This window comes from Monopterus albus, unplaced genomic scaffold (genome assembly GCF_001952655.1).
Source record: "Monopterus albus unplaced genomic scaffold, M_albus_1.0 scaffold2.1, whole genome shotgun sequence".
Taxonomy (NCBI): Eukaryota; Metazoa; Chordata; class Actinopteri; order Synbranchiformes; family Synbranchidae; genus Monopterus; species Monopterus albus.
The window spans coordinates 2414190-2435864 of NW_018127882.1; the positions used below are offsets into that span (position 1 = coordinate 2414190).

Consider the following 21675-nt stretch of genomic DNA (forward strand, 5'->3'; position numbering starts at 1 on the left):
CTCTATCTAGTTATCCTTGACCATAAACAACCTGGAGTAACTCATGAAAATGAGTAAGCATTTAACAGCCTGAGCTAGACATCCTGTCTACACTAAAAACATTTCTAATACAACAAGTACAGTACCTAACCAATATCTATCTGACTAAAAATACCTAACATTAGGTAGCCTCCCATGCAAAGTGTTTGGTGAAATGAATACATATTTCCACTACGTAAGTTATTTGCTAGGGTTGTACTATATCTGCTTATGGCATGCCTTCAGAGCAATACACAGTTGAGAATGCAGAGAAGGAGAAAATATTAGGTTAGCAGAATTAATAATAGCTGAGTGTCCTAAATATTGTTTCAAACCATTGTGTTATCCTTTGTCATAGTGTGTGTTGTCAGACCACCTAGAGATACATCCTTAGCAATATTAGCATATTGCAGTGTATTGAGCCTGCAGGTAACCCTGTAGTGCTCATCCTTCACATGGAATATCCAGTTCCTCCATGTGATTACAGTCTGACTGTTTCCCTTAAAGAATCATCTAAGAGCCTAGATATGCTGATCAGCTGTCTGTTACTAAACATAGAAATCAATTAATCATCAGTTTTTTTTTAAGTAACTACTTTTTGACCCAGTGAAAGAACATTGACTACAGGATGTTTTCTTTCTCTTTTATCTGCAGACATTCTGTCCATCAAGTGAGCCCACTCAGCAGTTTACAGCCTGTTCAATCATGTCCAATTTAATGCAAGACACTAATTTGGAGACAGACCACTCAGTTGATTTTTCTTTAATGGACAGTCGCCTGGAGTCATTCTGTGGTTCCAGCCTGGCCCAGAAGGTGCCTGCAGAAAGACTGGCCCGGGCCGGCTTCTACTTCACTGGCTCTGGTGATCGTGTCCGTTGTTTCAGCTGCCAGAAGACTGTGGAAAACTGGCACAGGGAAGATGTGCCTGTAGTGAGGCATAAAGAGGTAGCCATGAGTAGACTCACTTTTTTTAGTTTTCAATCTTTTCTGAATACCTAAAACATACTTAACCCTCTGTTACAGGTTTCCCCATCTTGCAGGTTTCTCAGCTGCACCCACCGTACCAGTTTTAATCCAGGTTCTTTTGGTTCACTGATTAATGGTTCTGCCTACGATGAAGAAGCAGAAGACATGGAATATCGTTTGAGAACAGGAGAGGTGGTTGATGAGTCCACCTACCCTATGGCTCCTCATATGAGGAGTGAGGAGGCCCGACTGCAGACCTTCTCTCTGTGGCCATCCACTGCACCTGTGAGGCCCCGTGATCTGGCCCAAGCTGGCCTCTACTACTTGGGACAGAAGGACAGGGTGCAGTGTTTCTGCTGTGGTGGCATGCTGGGTGGCTGGGAAGCAGGTGACACTGCGTGGAGAGAACATACCAAACATTTTCCCAACTGCTTTTTTATCCTTGGGCACGATGTGGGCAACATCCCATTACAGGGGGCTACAGAGGAGATGGAGTGGGCTAGTGGACAACGTGGAAACACTCATGTCCACATGGGGAGTTTTGAGGAGAGGGTTGGTAGTTTTACAGGTGTCCAGCACCCTATTGACCATGAGAGACTTGCCAGAGCTGGCTTCTACAGCACAGGTAGAGCACAGATGCCCGACCAGTCACGGGACTAAAGAAAGCATAATTTCCAAGCTTTAAATGATTAAAATTTCTTTTGGTGTTTGATCATAGTTATGAATGTAAGCAAGTCTAAAATTTGTGTGTCCTTGTAGGGGCGGGAGACAAGGTATTGTGTTTTCACTGTGGTGGAGGTTTGAAAGGCTGGCAGCCTGAGGAAGACCCTTGGGAAGAACATGCCAGACACTACCCTGGGTAAGAATAACATGTTCACTCTTTTGTACTGCATTACTGTACTGTTTTATACAGAAAGGTGTTTTGGTTATTTCTCGCTGATATAAACGGAGTGGACAAAATAACAAACACCTGTCAGTATAACACATTACAATTCAAAAGCGGCACATCTACCAAAATAAACATAGAATTAAATCAGCACTTTTCTAAAACACATTGAACAGAAACTGAACATCACCTTCATGCAGGGAGAACTTATTGCAGGACTATTGTATTAGTTTTAGCTTGGTGTACCTAACAAATCATTCAAATACACACAGGTCCTTTTGCTGTGGCATTTGCTATGTATTTTTAATTAATTAATTAATTAATTTAAATCAGATGCAGCTTCCTGTTAACAGAAAAAGGACAAGGATTTGTCAACAGCATCCAGCTACAAGATCCACGAGGAAATAGACCTGTAAGCATTCACTGTTTTTACATGCACTTAAGTAATCGGGTTGTTGCTGACTTTGTGAAGCAATCTGATTTTATAACTTTCATCTTAACAAAACCGATTTACTTAATAAGCGCTTAGAGAAACCTGGTGAACATCTGATTTTTGGCCATTGACATGCTTAACCTGATTTCTAATTGTGTCTTTACATGTAGCACATGTGCATGATAAACACCCAGAATAGCAAAAGTACCACTGTGACACAAGTGTGTTGGGGTCAAAGGAAGTATCAGTACTTAAGGTGGTACTATGCATCTTGTATCCAAAATATGGCTGAAACTGAAATGAATTTTAAAATATCAGTTTTCCACGCGTGGACTTTTTAATGTTGTTTGAAATGCACAGTAAGAAAAATCAATTGCAGTTTTTGTTTTAAAAAAGAAAAGAAAAAAATGGTGAGTGGGTGAAAAATCCAACTCGCACTGGCTTTTTTAACAGTGGTTTTTAGAACCATCTGCTTATTGCAGTGGATAAATATTTTCAGATAATTCTGCCTTAGTCCAGTTTCCCTCAGTGGCCTGTTTCCCTTTTGTGTATGTAAACATAGCTCATCTGATTCACATCTTCATGCAACTTAATTGCTGTAATGCACAGTCTTGTGGCATATATGTACATTTTATAATTTTCCTTTCTGACTGGAAAAATTAGAACTAGTGCAGTACACTTTGTTTTCTGGGCAAAAATACTTCCTTGGGATGTGTGAAAGGTGTTGTAATCCTGTACTCTTGTCTCTAGTGATGCCACTCAGACTTTTGTTTTACTTGCATTATACAGAAAATAAATATGTCCCTGTTTGTTTCTAGACCTCAAGTCATCAGAATGGATTTTCAGGAAATAGAAATGGTAAATATTAGAATAAAAATAATTTAACATACATTACTTGAAAATGACAAGAAATATGAATATCTGTAACATATTGACATAGTTTAACACAAGTACTGTAGTTGTGTACACTGATGTTTCCACTTTGTGTTCAGAGGTACTGCAGTCTGCCATGGCTCAGAAAGCCATAGGGATGGGTGTAGAGCCCAGCGTGGTGTAGAAGACCGTCTTGGAGAAGATCAGTAAGACGGGCTCAAGCTCAGTACTACAGATTCTATAACATTACTAAACCATGATACTCGGAGTAAATGAAAACAGTTGATGTAAGCCCTGTAACATGCACAGTTGTGAAAGCTGATGAAGGATCATGGAGTGTAGTAACTGATGTTACTCAAATAGGTGAAACAACCACGAAGTAATGTGATTGGTGTAACTTGTGGTGCATCATGAAAACCACAATCTTGCAACATTGTAGTGTGGGTTCGATTCCTGACAAAACTGAGTCATATTTAATTCATCAAACATTTGAAATGTGATCACATTTGCCATCTAGCCTACTGAACACCCACTATTCAACATCTTTTAAGCTATGGGCTATTTAGACTTGTTTTAGGATAGAACATGATTCATAGCACAAAATGTCAGGCTAAGTATATAGCTATATCCTACTACAATTAGACGTGCCAAATGAGAAACATGGTCTTCAACATGAGTTCATGTTTACTTTCTATTTTATTGTCAGCTCTTTTAGCTATATAAATTAAATTGATTTGATTTGAAACCATACACCCATGTAGTGTAGTTGAATAGGAATATGCATGGCAAATCAAATCCCTCAAACAATCCATTAACCAATAAATGACACAATTGCACTTCATTCTATTGACAACTAGACTACTAGAATACCACCACTGACTACTTCATGTCTCCTCATCCACTTTTATTTTGTGGCCAATGTTTTATTTATTATTTTGTGCTGATTTATTGAGAAGGTAGGACCAAAATGTTCTAACATTAATGACTCAGGAAGATAAGTAAATGTTTAATATATAAAACTGTAAAATAGTGGATAGGTTACATAGAAAGCACTTATGGCAAAATTCCTGTCGGCACCTTATTTATTAAAGCATGAGCATGCTTTACTACTAAAATGCTTAGCTGTAGTCAGTTCTGGCATACTGTAATACTGTGCATATTTTACCTCGGTTAACAGGTTCATGTATAATTTGGTATCAAAAGGTTATCAGCAGTTAAGTCTGTTCACTTCAAAATTATAGGAGTGTGTTTTCTATGTATTTTTCACAGTGCTGTCATGTTGATGGACTTGCATCATTAGGCTATTTGTATTTATTACTCCATTTATTATGGCCATATGCCTCTTCAACATTTCAAAAATAAACACCTTTTCATATTCAGTGTTGTATGACATTTTTATTTTATTACAAAAACAGAAATAAACCAGCCGTGTGTTTATTTACACGATTATTACGACAGTGCTCATACATTACAGAGGGAAGAAAGAATATGGATGAGGAGAGCCTCAGCTATTCCAGTCTTGAAATCGGAAACAGTCACTGGCAATCTTCCAAACAGGCTGCTCATTGTTGGGTGAAGCCTGAGCTGTTAAGAGAAAGTTCTGGTTGAAGAAACGCTGTTTGTTCCCTTCAAACTTGACTGTCCCACCAGTCACCACGAGCAGTGTGGTCTGGCCTTGTGTCGCTTGTTCTGGGAATGAACAAAGGGTAGACTGATGTTAGATTAGCACGCCTTCACTAGGACAACATCTCATGTTTATTTGCATAGATATTTTTACACCTTGATTATATTTGCTTTCATACGAGGCTTTTAGTATCTATCACTGACCGTGAACTGGCTGACAATCCAGTGTGTGAACTTGGAACTCACTGGATGGCAAGGACTCAAAAAACTCGCCCAGAGCATCCTGACCTGATACTGCATTCCCATTCCACACCAATGTCGCCTTGTCCAGGTAGAGTCGGGTCAGGTTCTGAGTTATCAAAACCAGTAAATAAACGCAATTTAGAACAAAAGTAACAGCAACAGTGACATCAACCAAAAGCAGAATATAGTATGTTACACAGCCTGATCACTGATATTTGAGAAACCTTTAAGAATATATGAGAATTTGAAAAAAATTATAATGTATGCATGTTTATTTATTTTTTACACAAACATTGTCCTTGAGTTTGATTATTACAGAACTGTGACCAAAACATGCGAGTGGGACAGTTTAAGTTGTCCCTTCTCCCCAGAGAGCAAACTGTAAATGACCTCAAACATATCAGTAAGTTTTAGATGATTCTTGTCTGATATATACTGTATATCCGCAGGGTGGCCAGGCACACCCTTAGAGATAGGGTGAGGAGCTCGGTCATCCAGGAGGAGCTCAGAGTAGAACCGCTGCTCCTCCACATCGAGAGGAGCCAGCTGAGGTGGCTCGGGCATCTGTTTCGGATGCCTCCTGGGCGCCTTCCTAGGGAGGTGTGGCATCTTTGCTTAGACTGCTGCCCCCACGCCCCGGTTCCGGATAAGTGGAGGAAAATGGATGGATGATACATACATACATACATACGTACGTACGTATATATACATACATACGTATATATATATATATGCCAATACTGATATATCTGATCAACTAAAATCTGCTGATGATATGGGCCGTGCTGATGTATTGGTAAAGTTCTACGCTGCTCATACAAATAATTCTTCGAGGGTTTAACAGCAGCTGCCATCATAATGTTGCATCACCACCTTATGGCTCAAGTCAACCTCCCATATCTGTTTATTTAGTCCAGTTACCCTCAGATTCTCAAACAGGAACCTGCCCTCTCCCTCCACAACTTCCTCAGCCCATAGCAGTTCACTTTTTTGAACTGGTTTCTGTTCATCCTAACTTCTTTCATTGGGAACCCATTTCTAGCCTTTCCACTGTGTATTCTCTGCATGACATAATGACATGTTGGACACTACTCTAGCTTCCTCCCACAGTGCAAAGACATGCAGCCTAGGTTGACTGGCGACTCTAAAATTGTCCCTAGGAGTCAGCGTGAGTGTGTGAGTGGTTGTTTGTCTACATGTCAGCCCAGTGATAGACTGGCGACCTGCCCAGAGTGCAAATTGTACCCCACATCTGTAGGATACTGTGTCAAATTGTACTTAAGCACAGTACTTGAGTAAATGTACTTAGTTACTTTCCACCACTGCAAAACCAATTCATTACGTACCCTCCTTTTCTTGTCCATGCAGTCGTAATAAATGTTGACAAATTCTTCGGAATATCTGCATGACTGGTCGGCATGGGTCCTGAAATCCTAGAGTGACAATTATTAAACGCTGATCATCACCAAGAAAACACAAATGGAGGTATAGCATCTGCGGTTGTTCATTGCAAAATGTGCACAGCCGCAATTAGCCTGCATCACACTGCGTTAGTTGATTGATCGCAGTATAAAAGTGTAGCGAAAGTTTAAAACTTACCAGCGTGCTTGCCATAAGTACAGGTATATGGATGCAAACAATACTAATCACTCCTATCAACTAGTGAAAAATCTTCTCTTCTGAAGTATTAATTTAGGTGACTTTCTTTCTTACTTCATTCATATAGCACTAGCCACCACCATTTTGATGCATATATAACTTCCTCCGGACACCAACTGTACCTGCCAAAATAAAATAGTTAAACTGTTTATTTTTATTTATTTTATTTTTTAACTTTTGTGCAAACGCAACAAGGCCCTCCCCGAGTCACTTTTCATATCTCATTTTTTAGTCAGCGGTTCAATAAAAATTGTACTGTGGAATAATTGCTAAAATAATATTCAGGTAAACACTACTACAAAGTTATGAATATATAACACCAATTAAAAAGTTGAACTAATAATCTACTTAATAGCTAAAATTTTGAGGTAGGCTGACTTGTAGTTTACTTAAGTAAATTATCTAAATACTTATTTAAGCTGGACAGTCAGTCTCACTCTCAGACAAACTGGTTAGCCCATAGCACGATGGCATTTTATTTTGAAGAGATAAAAAAAAAATCGACCCCTGTGGAAGTTAGTTTATTATTTCCGGAGTCGTTGCTTGTCCGATTCAAATCTGATACGGAAGCGTCCCTTAAAATTTTCTACATAGAGTACTTGAAATTTTGTTTGACATTTCACATAACCATATTTAACAATGGAAGGTTCGGTATCAAATGTGGAGGTCTGTAATCTTGCTTACACTGGGCAGTTTGAGAAATTAAAACAGTGCATTCTGTCAGATAAAACGCTTGCCTGCAAAACGGACCAGGTAAGAATGCATGACACAGCAAAACCTTTGAGGCATTTATTTTTGTAAGCCAGATAGTACTGGTAACGTTAATAATGTCAAATACCAAGTGAAGATTTCCAAGAGTTTATTGTTGAGCTTCTGTCATTTCAGGACTGCAGAACCGCCCTGCACTGGGCTTGTTCTGCTGGTCACACCGACATTGTGGAGTTCCTGCTTGACCTGGGAGTTGAAGTGAATCTACAGGATGATGTAGGCCTAATGGTTCTCAATACGAGTTAAATGTTTCTGTATAAAACAAAGTGTGATGGTAGAGGGATGACCACTGATACTAGGTGAACCCCTCAACTACTGTATAATGTAATCCCAAAACTGTGGCTTAAAAAAAATAGCACAAAGTAGAATATCTTTCTCAAACTATGTCTTTCACTCTTTACTCACATGAATGTTTTATTTACAATAGCCATGAGGAGGATATTTTATAAATGTGGTTTTTAATCAGTTTTTGTTTTTAATATTATAGTGTAGTTTGTGTTGACATTTAAATTGATGTAAAGGTGGGTTGTTTCAGTTCACTGATGTCAAATAGAAAAAAACAACAACATTATATCATAATGTCTTGACCTTGAATGTGAACAGACACTAGACATTACACAGACATAGTGGGTAATTTCAAGATTTTCTACTTCATTTTGTGGAATGACTTTATGCGAGGTGTCACTTCCCAGGCTTTGTGGACCCCTCTTCACATTGCCGCATCTGCAGGCAGAGAGGACATAGTGAAATCTCTGATATCCAAAGGAGCTCAGCTGAATTCAGTAAATCAGAATGGATGCACCCCTCTGCATTATGCCGCCTCTAAAGACAGATATGAGGTAAGGTTCCCAGGTTGCAGTAACATTGGCTGATAATACCACACAACTGTACAACATTCCTGAAATCTTAAGCTTGTTTCTTTATTATCTTTCAAGTAGATATTATTATGTAATCAAAATGTAATACTGATGTAGTTCCAGTGTCAAGCTCCAGTTATTTTGAGATAGCATATTTCTTAGAGCTGCAGTAATTAGTCAACAGAAAATATGTTTTATTTATTAAAGGTGCGTTAACTAAGATTTAACACATTGCCTGATGAATCAAATGAAAATGGGTCAGGGCGTGATGTCTCGCCACTGTACGATTCCCTGCATGACATTCTGCATTTACAGGCCTTTTATTGTTAATTTAGCTTTTTACCCTATGTTGTCAACGTACGGTTTGCCTGCCACCTAGTGAAGGCTAGAAGAAGCATTTTTGAAACTGAATAATCATTTCACACTGCTAGCCAGGGAGGACCTGACATCAGCTAAAAGTCTGACACGACGGCTGCCAGACCGAAGGGGTCACATTCTTGTGCACAGAGAGAGCGGGGGAAAAGGCAAAACCCAGGATTAATATCGATTTGGCTTTTTGAGATGAAGAGTGTTAAAAGTAGCCAAAGGACTCAAATTTGATTCAGATGTGAGACTCTTCCTTATTTTATTAATTAAAATGTTACAGAGTACTGTGCAGATCCATCCTGAAATATGGATACTTCAACCCCAATGTTTCTTGTTCTAGGATTGATTCTCATATTAAAAGATTGATATTTAAAATCAGTAATTTGGGGTAGCCTAGATGTATATTTTATCATCACAGCCTAAAGTATGTTATCACCAGGACAGTCTACCTGTTTGATTGGAACTAGTTCTCCTCCCGCTTGCCGTAGTCATATGCAAACTGTGGCTCTGTTAATGGATGAGCCACTGAGAATCAGAATAAGAAAAACTTTATTAAAGGTAGGGTTGGCATTTCCTTCCAGAAGCGTTCTTTGTTACATTTCTTGAAATTATCTTTTCATCCCAACGGGATGATTTGTTGGGAAGAGGGATGTAAACAACATCCATAATTGTATGTATTATGGATGTTGTCCCATGGCTACAGTTCAAAATCTTGGCTACAAAACCTTCCCTTCACAGTAGTGTGACCAGGTTGGCACCATTTGTTGTTAATAAAAATCCTTTTTAAATTAACCTTATAGCTCTTCTCTATCAATCTCTGTCATCGGGACCCATCTTTTTGCACTCATCATATTGGATTGGAAAAGAAATACTAAGTAAAACCCACGCTGGTATCCTCGATACCAATACTGATACTATAAAAAATGATGAGTGCAAAGTGATGGGTTTTACTTGGTACTGGTAAGGAAATAAGTGGTATCATGCATCACTACTGCAGAGGGCAAAAACATGCAGAAAGTTTAAACACTAGACATCTTAATGGTAAATGATTTTCCTGGACATGATTTCTGCCAAGTTTCAGAACAAATTTATTTCATTTTAATTTGGTTTTACCTACCTACACCTACAGTGTTCCCAGTAGTCTCAAGGACTCTGGTTCTACTTTTCGGTTTCACTTCCTAAGCCAAGTTAAGACTGATGCATGAATTGTGACGTGCCTTTCTAAAACTAATGGGACAGGATATGAAAATGCATGTTTCATGAGAATGGAAGATTAGGATGCTTGTCTGTGACTTGTCATTAATGGTTACCTCTTTATAGATTGCCTTGCTGTTGTTGGAAAATGGAGCAGACCCCAATGCCACGGACAAGTTGGAGTCCACTCCTCTTCACAGAGCATCTGCCAAGGGAAATTACCGTCTCATCCAACTGCTTCTTAAACAGAGCGCCTCAACCAACATCCAGGACTCACAGGGCAACACACCACTGTATGTGTCTACTACAGCACAGTGGTGGCGGGTACAGGAATTCAGTTGCAGTAGAATGTTGTCAGCTGAAATGAACAAACACAAATCATTAATGGGTTACTACATGTAAATAAACATCATGTTGTTTTCACTTACTTGTAGTGCTGTTCAGCCAGCCAGATAGATTTGGTTTTATTTGCTTTGAATTTGAGGTATCAGTCTCAGAGATTTATACCATCACCTTAATACATCGAGGTGAATGCAGTGTAGTATGTGGTGTTTACAACACTGAAAATATAAAAATGAAAAGTGCTCTTGTATTTAAAGTCATGCATGCATCTTTCATCAGACATCTGGCGTGCGATGAGGAGCGTGTGGAAGCAGCCAAGTTACTGGTGGAACATGGGGCCAGCATCTACATTGAGAATAAGGAGAAGAAGACACCCCTCCAGATAACCAAGAGTGGTTTAGCCAACATGCTTCGTCGGATTGTGGAGGGATGATGCATTTACTGGTCTACAGTACAGGTTATGAGGTTATGTTCCAGCTCGAATCCCCACCATCACCAGGTTGCGGTATAGGAATTCTCTTCCCAGTCAACCCTCTGTGAGCAGCCTGGTGTGACACATGCAGATGTGTAATTGGTGGAAGGTTAGACAGTGTCAGGGAGGAAAGTTGAATGGAACTGTATCCTTATCAGCTCTTCAGGTGGGGTCTTTGAAGCTGTGCACACATTAGCTGTCCAGAAACACACTGCACTAAGCTCAGTCTGTCCAACACTGCAGCCTGTTTCCCTGTGAAGTTTTAATTGTTGTAGCAGTTACTAAATAAAAATATGTTGAGCCTGTTAATAAAGTATATTTGGGATATAGTTGTTTGCCATACATATATTTGCTACATTTTTTGTCCTGTTGCCAATAACATTTTTTTCTGAATATATTATTTATAGACAGACCTATTAGCTCACACCAGTGGTTTGAATGTAGAGTGTTGTAAATGTCTCCAACTTACTGTTCATGTGCCGAACAGTAGCAGGCATATGAGGGTAGTTTGCAGAAATGTGAACTCCTGCGGACTCAAGCTCATAAGCAGATGCTCCAGTGTAAGAGCATGTGTGCATCTACAGAGCAGCTTCTTGGAAGCCAGAACTGTCAAGTGGCCCCAGTTTGTGTTTTTTTTTTCTTTCTTTTTTTAACAACTACTTCCAGTAAGAAGTGGTAGCTTGAAAAGTTGTGCTTTAAATGTAACTTCCCCAACCCCCTCAGTGATCCTGTTAGTTAATTGGTAGCTTGAAAAGCTATGCTTTGCTTTAAATGTAGCTTCCCCAATTTTTTCTTTTGTTTTTTTTTTTTAACAACTACTTCCAGTAAGAAGTAGTTAATTGGTAGCTTGAAAAGCTATGCTTTAAATGTAGCTTCCCCAACCCCCTCAGTGATCCTGTTCTAGTTGTTTGTTGAAGATTTGGGTTACTTTTAAAGCATATCTAAGCATGCATAAGATTCTCAAGCAAGGCACTCGTGGCTGTCCAAGGTTCCAAATTAATAGAATAGGTCTAAATAATGAAAAATGTTATAGACATGTTTTCTTCAGTCTTTGATTACGCTATTAGTTAATATAGACATGTAAGTAACATTTTTAATGTAATTAGCTAAGATGGAGCTGATTCCCTATTAGTGGGTGAACAATCCAACGCTTGGTGAATTCTGCTTCACAATGATAGGAAGAGCCGACACCGAAGGATCAAAAAGTCGCTATGCACGCTTGGCCGCCACAAGCCAGACATCCCTGTGGTAACTGTTCTGACACCTCCCCACCTGCCACTGTCCCGGATGGATGGATGGATGGATGGAGCTGATTCCATAGGCTTTTTATGGTTAGAGGGTTGCGTAGCCACATACCTTTTTAATTTAAAGTACACTGTAATACATGATCTAGGAATTTAGTGGAATCAACTAAGCTTTTCTTGTTAACGTAAATATGTATATTTTGGTCATTTTAATTCAACTTAGGAAGTCTAATTTTAAATTTTCAGACCACTTTATAACTTGTAAACATGGTTTGTTCCATCTTGAGGTATTTCAATTTGAAACTAGAGAAATACATTGCCTGTCGAAAATGCGTATAGATGCTGATATGCTGAAGGATCGCCCTGAAATCAATTGCTGAAATAGCTGAAGCATGAGATGTAGACGACTGTGTATTAAAATGACTTTTGTTTAATAATCTGTTTCCAAACTACTTTTCTGGAAGAAATGGACACTGTGCTCTGGACTCAAGATAAAAAGGACCATCCAGACTGTTGGCAGCAACAAGTCCCAAAGCCAGGGGTCTGTCATGTTCTGGGGTTGTACGCTGCAGGTCACTGTATGCCACAACAACCAGACACAAAGACAGTTTCCTTCCCCGGGGCGGTCAATCTGATGAACAGTTAATCCATATTTAATCTGTAGAACAAGATACATGTAGCCCAAGTGTGAAATGCTTGAACAAGTTCATTGTATGTTATGAAAGGGTTAATATCTTGGTGCCGCTGGTTGACTGTGAGCTGACCAATCAGTAAGCTGAATGGAACTTGGTGCCGCTGGTTGACTGTGAGCTGACCAATCAGTAAGCTGAATGAAATTGTTGGCGCGCACTAGTTCCGCATTCCAATGTCTATGTTTTCCAGTTTTCTTTGCCTCTGCACGGGTACCCCGCCTGCATGCTGCTCAGAGAAATAGCAAGAACCCTTTTTGTGTCAATTGCGTGGAAAGAGTAAGACATTATGTTTTAAAATACAGTCAACTTATTCTGTTAGTGTCGAGAGGTAATTGACTTGTATGTTGTTATGTTTAAGCATTGTAGAACGGGGCGCATAACCAAAGCACCCGCCGACCAGCTGACGTAAAAGAGAAAAGAAGTGTGATAACTACTCAACGGTGAGCTATATTGTCCAAGTTATTTGGTTTATTATGTCAAATGTTTAGAGATGGTTGCATTAATCTTGGTTAACAAAAACGGAGGCAGCAAATGAAATAGATGGCAGATCAAAATTAACAAGGGATGCAAAGCTACCCAGGACAACAACATAATGGACCATCAGACCAAAGCATTCCCCTAACATCTCAGCTAATCCAAAGCTGCCCTACCATATTGTAAAAGAAATGGGCAAAAAAAGAAAGAAAATCAGGCCCCTCACTTCTCAGGCAGTGGCTGCTGCTTCTTCTGCTGCATGCATTAGGAAGGACAGCACACAGTAGCAGGGTCCCGCCCACACTGACAGAGCTTCCATCAGCACCCAAGTCTGGTACACCTGAGGGAACAGCAGCTGAACACACACTAGGTGGAGGGGGAGAGGAAGGACACATAACAGTCTGATGGTAGGAGGTTCCCATCGTATATCCCCATTAATCACCAACATGGGTTATAGCATTATCTAGTCACACTAGCTGTGAGTTTGACAATGTTGTTTAATGTTTTTTTTTTCTTTTATGCATTCATTGGATGAAAATGATTATTAAATCCATCTCAGCACTTGCCACAGAAGTAATATACAATATGACACATACAGTATTAAGAACTCATGATAATTACAATTTAGCACAAGAGATGTTGCCAAGTTTAAATGGGAATAATAACCCTGGAGGTTAATACTTAAATATCTGGCATATTTGTATAAATCCTGAAAACAAGGCATAAGCTTCATGCCACATGTGTAAATATGCTGCCAAAGTCACATTACCATAATCAAACATGATGTAGGTGCTGACATTCATTCAGCACATATGACAAATGTGTTGCTGTTCCTGCAAAATTACAGCTGAGCATGATTCATTAAGGCAAATAAGAGAGAACACTCCCTTGACATTCTTTCTATGAATCCAGAGATTATGTCTCAACATCGTTGCTTATAAATAACCCAAGTGTATATGTCACATGAGTGCTGCTGAGACAGCTGTAATTTATCATGTGGACAATTAAATCCCTGTGTGTTAAATAAGGAAGAAGAGGAAGGAACTGTTGCCAAGGGTGAAATAAAACATGTTGTAGTGTTTTGTTATTCGAGTTGGGATTTCATTTTGTGTGTGTGTGTCTGTCTGAGTTTCTGTGTGTATGCAAGCTGCTGAAGAATACAGTCATTTGTGGGTGTGTGTCCCTGAGTTTGAAAGAGTCTGAGTGTATACAACTGAGTAGCAGACAATACACTATTGTATGTTTCTGTGTGTACTTTTAGCTTTATGAGGACCACTTTGAGTTTTATACCTTGGGAGTGGGGGACATTTTTACATTACTTTCTGACTCACCATTAAATGGTTGTTTGAGGGTGAAAACTGGGTTTAGGGTTCCAGTTAGAATTAGGTCTTATTTAGGATAAAGGTTTGTGCTGTCGGCATTTAATTGTGAAGGCTGAGATGAACGTAAGGGATGAGGGAATGCTTTGTGAGTGAGTGTCCTCACAAAGATAGAAGTACAAACATGGGTATGAATACAGCTACTGTACTTGCATGCATCTGTGTCTGTGTGAGCTGGTTCCTTTGTGTGTTCGCATTTACCCAAAAGGAGGACAGTGAGAATAAGCTGTGTGCATGTCGGCGCGTGTTGGTCTGTGGTGGAGATTGTGATAGATTGTGACACCGTGTATGAGGAGCATCAGCAGGCGCACACTCACACAGACCAGTTTTGTATCCCTTTATCCATTAAACTGCACAGTGTCATGTGTGGCTCCAGATTGCGATGTCAACTCGATGTACATTCACTACGACTGTTGCATGAGGACTCCCCCTCTGCACTCTCTGGGCCCTGCACAAATAGAGTGATGTTAGTTTGGATCCATCTTTCCTAAGCAGAAGCTTTTCATTTGACTTATGACTTATGTATTATGCACTCAAAGGAAGATATTATGACTTATGTATTATGCACTCAAAGGAAGATATATATACATATACATATATTGTCTGGTTGCTTTTCTTTTCCTTTCTCTCTCTTCTATCCACTCACCCCATCTGGTCAGGGCAGAAGGCCGCCCACCAAGAGCTGGGGTCTGTCAGAGGTTTCTTCTCTTTATTTTAAAGAAGTGTTTCATGTTTTTCTCCCCACTGAGTCATATTTCATTATTCATCCTTTGGAAAACAATGCTTAGCTAAGAAATACTTAAAAAGGCTATAACACACTGATGTAGTTTCTTTAGAGGTTTTTGATCAGTGGTGATCTACTTACTGGCCTGTATCCTTTGTGGAAATGTTTGGCAACTTAAGTAGGTGCTGAGATGTTCATGCACCACTTTCAAATGTTTATGCAGTCATGAGAGTGCTGAATGTCACAAAATATACACAAATAACCATCTAAATTACTAACCAGCATGTAAACAGTCTGCCTTTTTCTGCTTCTAGAACTGTCTAATTAGAATAAATATTCAGTCTGTTGATCACAGATTCACGAATTCTGGACCGATGCCTTTGGCAGGATACAATAATTTGAGTGTGACAGTTGCTGGCATGTCCTACTTGAAGGGCTGTTTGGGTTTTTAGTCTGATATTAAAGCAATGTTTGGACTCTGGCCTCCAGTCAGATACAAAAGCTTTGACTCAAACTGCTGCATTATGAATGTACCAGCAGAATATGCCATTAGCCCTGGCTCAGCAAAGACTTCCTCTCACTTTCAAAGCATCACTCATAACTGAGGCATTCAGGAGCATTGAAGCACATTAGATGGGTGAGACACTGCATGGAAAGCTCAGTGTGTTTTTAGACAATCATCTGAACACACTTTTACACTGTCAGCTTCCGTTGTCACACTGTGAGACTTGTTATATATGATCATATGCACTTGTGTTACTGTCAAGTTTTTTATATACACATATAAAACTGCCACCTCTACATTACATTGTGGCTGGCTGAAAACAAATCCAGTATTTATATTCAGCAAGTATAGATGGTAAAATCAGATCAAAACACCCTGTTGAAAAATATACAAACAATTACAATGCCATCTAAAAAATAATGAAGTAATGTCTTAGTAATTATTCTGATTAATACAGTATTTAGTAGGGATTCATATTGAAAATATATGTGCTTTTAATAAATGCAAGGGCTGCGTTGTGGGCATGTTGCAGGTGTCCGTGAAAAGATGAAATATGATTTAATAAATCCAGCTTGATTACGGTAAATACTTCATTGAGTGTCAGTGCTTATTGGACACTGGTGGTTTATAATACAACAACACAGCAGTTTGCTATTCTGCAAAGTGGTCAAAGCTACAGTGATTGTATCCTCTGGCTCAACAATATTCTGGTAAACTGTAGAATTACTTCTTCCACATTACAGAGAACTCTGGGATCATGCAGTAATTGACTGGTGACAAAAGTTGTGCTTTCCTTGCAGCCTCTTTGTTGGGAGCTGTACTGTGCCAGTACAGTGGTCTCCTCACAAACAACAAAGGACCTGCATTTATTTGATGAAGTACTAAAGTCAGTTCAAAGGTGGTCTTAGAAATACAGTATGTCATAAAATAAAAAAATGCCCATCACAATACCAAAGAAAAACAAATGGCTCCTTTAGGGTAGTAAATGTAACAGCAGGTAATTGTGGAGTCTCAGACAAGTACAGAGGTCCAGGTATAAAGACACTCCAGTAAACAGCAGGCAATACAAAACCAGGCAGGTAGAGTAAACAAAGCATGGAGCAGACAACTGACCAGAGTAGGAGGATAAACTAGAGTCCAGGCAATTAGAGACCTAAAGACAGATAACTGACCCGAAACCAGGAATGTAAAGTGTCTGAACACCGGTGAATCCAGACAATCCAAACCAGACAGGCAAGGTCAAAGTCTAGTAAAGAAACAGGTCAACAACAAGACAGGAAAACCTGAAAGACCACTGGAAAGTCACAAAAGATATTTTCTTCATGGACAATCTGGCAAGGATTGAACGCAGGCTGCTGACTGTAATACTGAGCAGTTGAAGGTAGAGATGAAAGGCAGGTGAGTGTGGGCGCAGCGTGTAGCAGGAGAAGGAAAATGGGCCAAAGACAAGGGGCTTGGACCAAAATAACAGGGAAATGTGGAGCAGAGACAGAACAAAGGCTGAGATCTTGGTAGACATCAAACTGAGAAAAGCAGTAAATCCTCATACAGCAAATGTTTAATGGAACCCTGATCTGATTATCAAAATTAGTGTTGATCAGTTTTTCGGTCTATGAACCAATACAGTAATTGATGAATCATTTCAGTGCCTACTTTTTTGTAAATCACAATCATAAGACAAACACTCTCTGCAGAGAGTGGTAAAGACTGCGGAGAAGATCACCAGGACTCCACTGTCCTCTCTGCAGAGCATTTACCACTGCAGGGTGCATAGGAAAGCTGCCTCCATCCTCAAGGACCCCACCCACCCCCAGCATGGACTGTTCATACCCCTACCCTCTGGTCGGAGGCTCAGAAATGTGAAATGCAGGACCTCTAGACTGAAAAGCTCTTTCTTTCCCTCTGCCATCAGACACCTGAACAGCTGACTCAGGATGTACCTCATGTAATTCCATATGTACTGTTTACATTCTCATTTTGCACATGCATAGTCGCACAATCACTGCTGAGTATTTACACTCCATGGCTCCCACATAGCATATAGTCTTTCTGCATTACATTGTGTTCTTGTTGTATTTTTATTTGGTCCCTTCACTTGCTGCTTTAAAGTGCCTTAGATTTGTGATTTTACAGCCTATTTAGATTTGTGTTATTGTTCATCTACTTTATATTTCACTTGTATTATGTGGCATTCATGTGGACAGCAAAGTAAGAATTTCATTGTACAGGGAAACACGCTTCCTAACTGTGCATATGACAAATACACACTTTGACCTTGACCTTTGACCTTTGCTACTTGTTAGAATTCATTTGTAACAATAAAAATTGCTTCTCTCCAACATCATCTTTAAAAACAACACTCTTAAGTTGCGTCTCCCAAGAAATCCTCCTTGAGCAGCACTTGGCGACAGGAAACACTCCCTTTAAGGCAGGTCTATGAATGAGCTCATTGGCAGGAGGAAATCTGGAAAACAAACACTGGCAAATTTTGGTTACAATATTTCTTTGCATTTTTATCTTCAGGTAACAGTTTAATGTTCATTAGATTTAGATTAGCAGTTCATTAGATTTATGCACAAAGACAAGTTAGTTAGGTTTGTGGTCGACGAGCGCTGGTTTAAATGTAAAGTAAAACCAAAAAGTAGTGGTTGTTCTGAGGTGTTCAGATCCTTTACAAAAGTACTTTGCCAACTCAAAAATGCAAAAGGACTCCATTACAAGTAAAAGTCCTGTATGCAAAATCTCACTTAGGTATAGAGGTGTAATCAGTAAAGTGTACTTGAAGTACCCCAGTAAAAGTCGTTGTTCTGCAGTAAAATGGTCCCCGTTGATTGCTATATTGTTATAAGACTGTGTCAATGTGTGAGCAACATTTTGGTGCTGTAGCTTCTCCAAGTGGAGCTATTTTTAATTACTTTATACAGTATATAGTTTGGTAGTGTAGCCCAGTGGTTCCCTACATAGGCTGAGATGCCCTTTAAAAAGCCACGAGAAAAATCTGAGTGATCATGAGATGATTAATCAGAGAGCAAAGAAGAATGTTCTGATACACAAATCTTCATTCATTTTTTTCAACAAATCTTTGCTTTTTTGTGAAATACTGAATAATTTGACTAATCTAGGTCTTAAACAGTTGTTTAAATGAAACCATCTGTAACGTTAAGGAGCAAAATGTGTCTTTTGTGGAAGTGAAAGACTTCTGAAATGTGACAAGGAGTTGCAACCAAGCACTATCATTTTGTAAGTGGTCACAAGCCAAAGGGTAGAGAAGGGCCGGTAACTGTAACTGCCAGATAAATGTAGTGAAATAGCAAGTACAGTATTTCCTTAGTGGATTAGACCTCAAATCTGGACCTAAGCATAGTAGTAAATGTACTCAGTAGCTTTCCATCGCTGCCAAAATGTGATCCAAATACAAGATGAATGTTAAAGTCATGTGTCAAGGGAGCCAGCGGCAGAGGAGGCAAATGAATGTTCAGGGAAGTGAAGAATCAGGTTTGCCAGGTTTGGATCAGTACCAAGCTCTGACAGGAAGGAAAAGGGGTGAAACATCTTCTTTGAGCTGAACAAGTTAAGCTGTTTTCAGCCACAATCCTAAGATGCTCTGCACAAAGATAGAAAACAATAAGATGAACACAGATCTCACATACATACATGGTAATAGCACTATAAAAATATGTTTTGATTAAACACAGGGGACCTACACACATGGCAACACAACACACAGAAAATGTGTTAGAAATGTCATCCATGTGCCAAAAATTACCAGTGGATTAGTATAAGGCATGTTTAAATGGATTCTGTTGTGCAGCATATTCAAAAGGATGTCTTTTTCCAGCAGGGGCAGACATCACATTATCTTCAGTTGTAACATTTTTGGAACACATTAAGGCTCTTAGATGTATTTAAAATGATGAGTTTTGGTAAGTAATTTGGGTGTATGATTGTAACCTTAAGACTTGCTTTTCATTGCATAAAGCAATATATCAGGATGTGCTATATGGATAAAGCAGAATCTGATCCAGTCCTCTAGCTTGCATCTGTGATTTATATGCATCATTTGCATCCCTTATATAGCAAATGATACTCACCACACTTCACTTTATTGCTGTCTGGTCATAGATAAGGGACTTCAAGTTGGAGAAGAGCTCAGTTTGGCAGGAGTTTTGGCCATTCTACTACAGCAGCCCTGACCACAGTGATGGTGCTGACCCTGTAGACTTGCCCGCACACTTACTGTACACTGTGTTCCTTTATTTGGTCGAGGGCTGCAATTCATTCAGAAGGGCTGTTAATTAGCTGCTATGCATGAGACTACTGAAACCAGTTATACACTGATGGTGGGTGGACAAGTGAATTAGCCTGGCTGTCAGATAAAGTTGCCTGCCAAGCCAGTGGGACCAGCCACAACAGCTTAACCTGAGCAGATACAGTGTAGATATAACAGCATGTCTACACACAAGGTCTTTCAGCTGTGTTTTTTTTATTCATCCGTCTCACACAGGCCTGATGAAACAGAACAGCTTGTATTTTAATCTACCCACCTGTCTACACAGCCTGCATAACTGCTCACCATTTACTCATATAAACGTGACCTGAAGCATATTTTTACACTTCAAGTCTATTTCCCTGCGCTTTATGCATGCAACCATGCGACTGCTTATTGAACGCTTCATATGCAAATACAGTGCCTGAAAACCTCCTCTGTAGACAGACAGAGCAGTGGAACTGCTGCTGCTCTGCTGACATACTGCTCATGCTACGCCTGTTGCGTGGTCAGGGTGTAAGGCTGGGTCAGGCTGCCTGGTTGAGAGTAGGAATTAAATGCAGCTTAAAGTTATGTTAGGTCTGATTTAAAAATGTTACAGTAGGTCAGAGCTGGAGAATGTTGTTGCTAATTTATAACAGCATACCCTGTTATTGTACCATTACAGGACCTAGTGAGAGGCCAGGCATCATTTAACAGGAATACTGGATCTTCAGTAATGACATCTACTTATCTATCCACATGTTTGACAGTATTAACTATAGAAATGTTATTTGATTGATTTAATGTTGTTGTTTCATTGTGAGGTTATGACATGTCCTCATACATGTTTAAAAATGCAAACATGCTCTGTAGATTAAACTTCTGTTTGTCGCTCTACACGGATTTTCCAAGGACTGGCAGAGCATAGTGTAGAGCGTAGTGGAGCAGGGAGAGGGAGTGCTGGGCGGAGCAGAGTGGGTTGATTTGGAGCTCCATGCTAGCGTTACCATAAGTTACATACTGTAGCTTTAAGAGAGCTGACACACAGTAGGCTTGGATCTTTCAGGGGCGCCTGGACATTTACAGCCCTGAGGCAGATACCTGTTGGTAATACTGAGACAAGCCTGCACTCTCAAGCAACAAAGAACACAAAGCCAGTGAGACCAGTAATGAATGAAATCATCAATCTGAAATCATCAAAACTCATTGTTTGTGGTATTTGGCAGTAAATGTCAAACCTCCATCAAAATCCAAGGTGTTACCTTTCCACTGTTTCTAACTCTGAGCAGATCATCAAAATAAATACAGTCTTGTTCTATCAGTCAGAAAATCTTTGCAAAACAAGTGCTCGTTTTATCTTTTGCTTGGTAAAATTCATATCACAAGTTGTTTTCTTGTTGCAGTTTCTGGCTTCTCCAGCATTGTTCAAAACAGGCAACCTCTTTAGTCACAGCTTTTCTTGCATGCTAAACATCCCTGAAGCAGCCACACAGTACTTACTTGCCAAGGATTTTAAAAAGACAGTACACAGTAATGGAACGATGCCTGTGAGCTAGTTAATGCAGTCAGCTTGAGCTGCACTGCTGCTCACACTTGACACTCCCTGCTGCATCTGACAACCACATCCTCCCAATTTGGCTGTTAAACTGCAAACAGTTCACATCTGATCTTGTTGTTCTGCCATACCACCACTGCCCACTTCACCACA

The 21675-nt window shown here is 39.7% G+C and overlaps 3 protein-coding genes and 1 long non-coding RNA gene across 4 annotated transcripts in view; 3 read left to right on the forward strand and 1 right to left on the reverse strand.

The window, feature by feature from the left end:
- Window positions 1-4551, forward strand: part of LOC109955160 (E3 ubiquitin-protein ligase XIAP-like) — a 5569-nt gene extending 1018 nt beyond the window's left edge. The window contains exons 2-7 of the mRNA XM_020591055.1: window positions 673-963; window positions 1042-1609; window positions 1744-1843; window positions 2204-2282; window positions 3122-3161; window positions 3296-4551. Of these exons, the coding sequence (XP_020446711.1) occupies window positions 673-963; window positions 1042-1609; window positions 1744-1843; window positions 2204-2282; window positions 3122-3161; window positions 3296-3360 (1143 nt within the window). The 3' untranslated portion in view covers window positions 3361-4551. The remainder of the gene's footprint in view (window positions 1-672; window positions 964-1041; window positions 1610-1743; window positions 1844-2203; window positions 2283-3121; window positions 3162-3295) is intronic.
- nxt2 (nuclear transport factor 2-like export factor 2) lies at window positions 4552-6822 on the reverse strand. Its single transcript, XM_020591080.1, has 4 exons — window positions 6642-6822; window positions 6389-6475; window positions 5004-5148; window positions 4552-4865 (listed from the first exon to the last, which is right to left on the reverse strand). Exons 1-4 carry the CDS (start codon window positions 6654-6656, stop codon window positions 4681-4683), a joined length of 432 nt encoding a protein of 143 aa, XP_020446736.1. The 5' UTR covers window positions 6657-6822; the 3' UTR covers window positions 4552-4680.
- Window positions 6823-7233: 411 nt separating this feature from the next.
- psmd10 (proteasome 26S subunit, non-ATPase 10) lies at window positions 7234-11029 on the forward strand. Its single transcript, XM_020591067.1, has 5 exons — window positions 7234-7454; window positions 7587-7685; window positions 8162-8308; window positions 10013-10179; window positions 10508-11029. Exons 1-5 carry the CDS (start codon window positions 7341-7343, stop codon window positions 10659-10661), a joined length of 681 nt encoding a protein of 226 aa, XP_020446723.1. The 5' UTR covers window positions 7234-7340; the 3' UTR covers window positions 10662-11029.
- A 537-nt stretch (window positions 11030-11566) lies between these two features.
- On the forward strand, window positions 11567-13076 carry LOC109955181 (uncharacterized). The gene is made up of 2 exons (XR_002274224.1): window positions 11567-12912; window positions 12995-13076. It is a non-coding gene; the product is annotated as an uncharacterized LOC109955181 (long non-coding RNA).
- Window positions 13077-21675: the final 8599 nt, after the last annotated feature.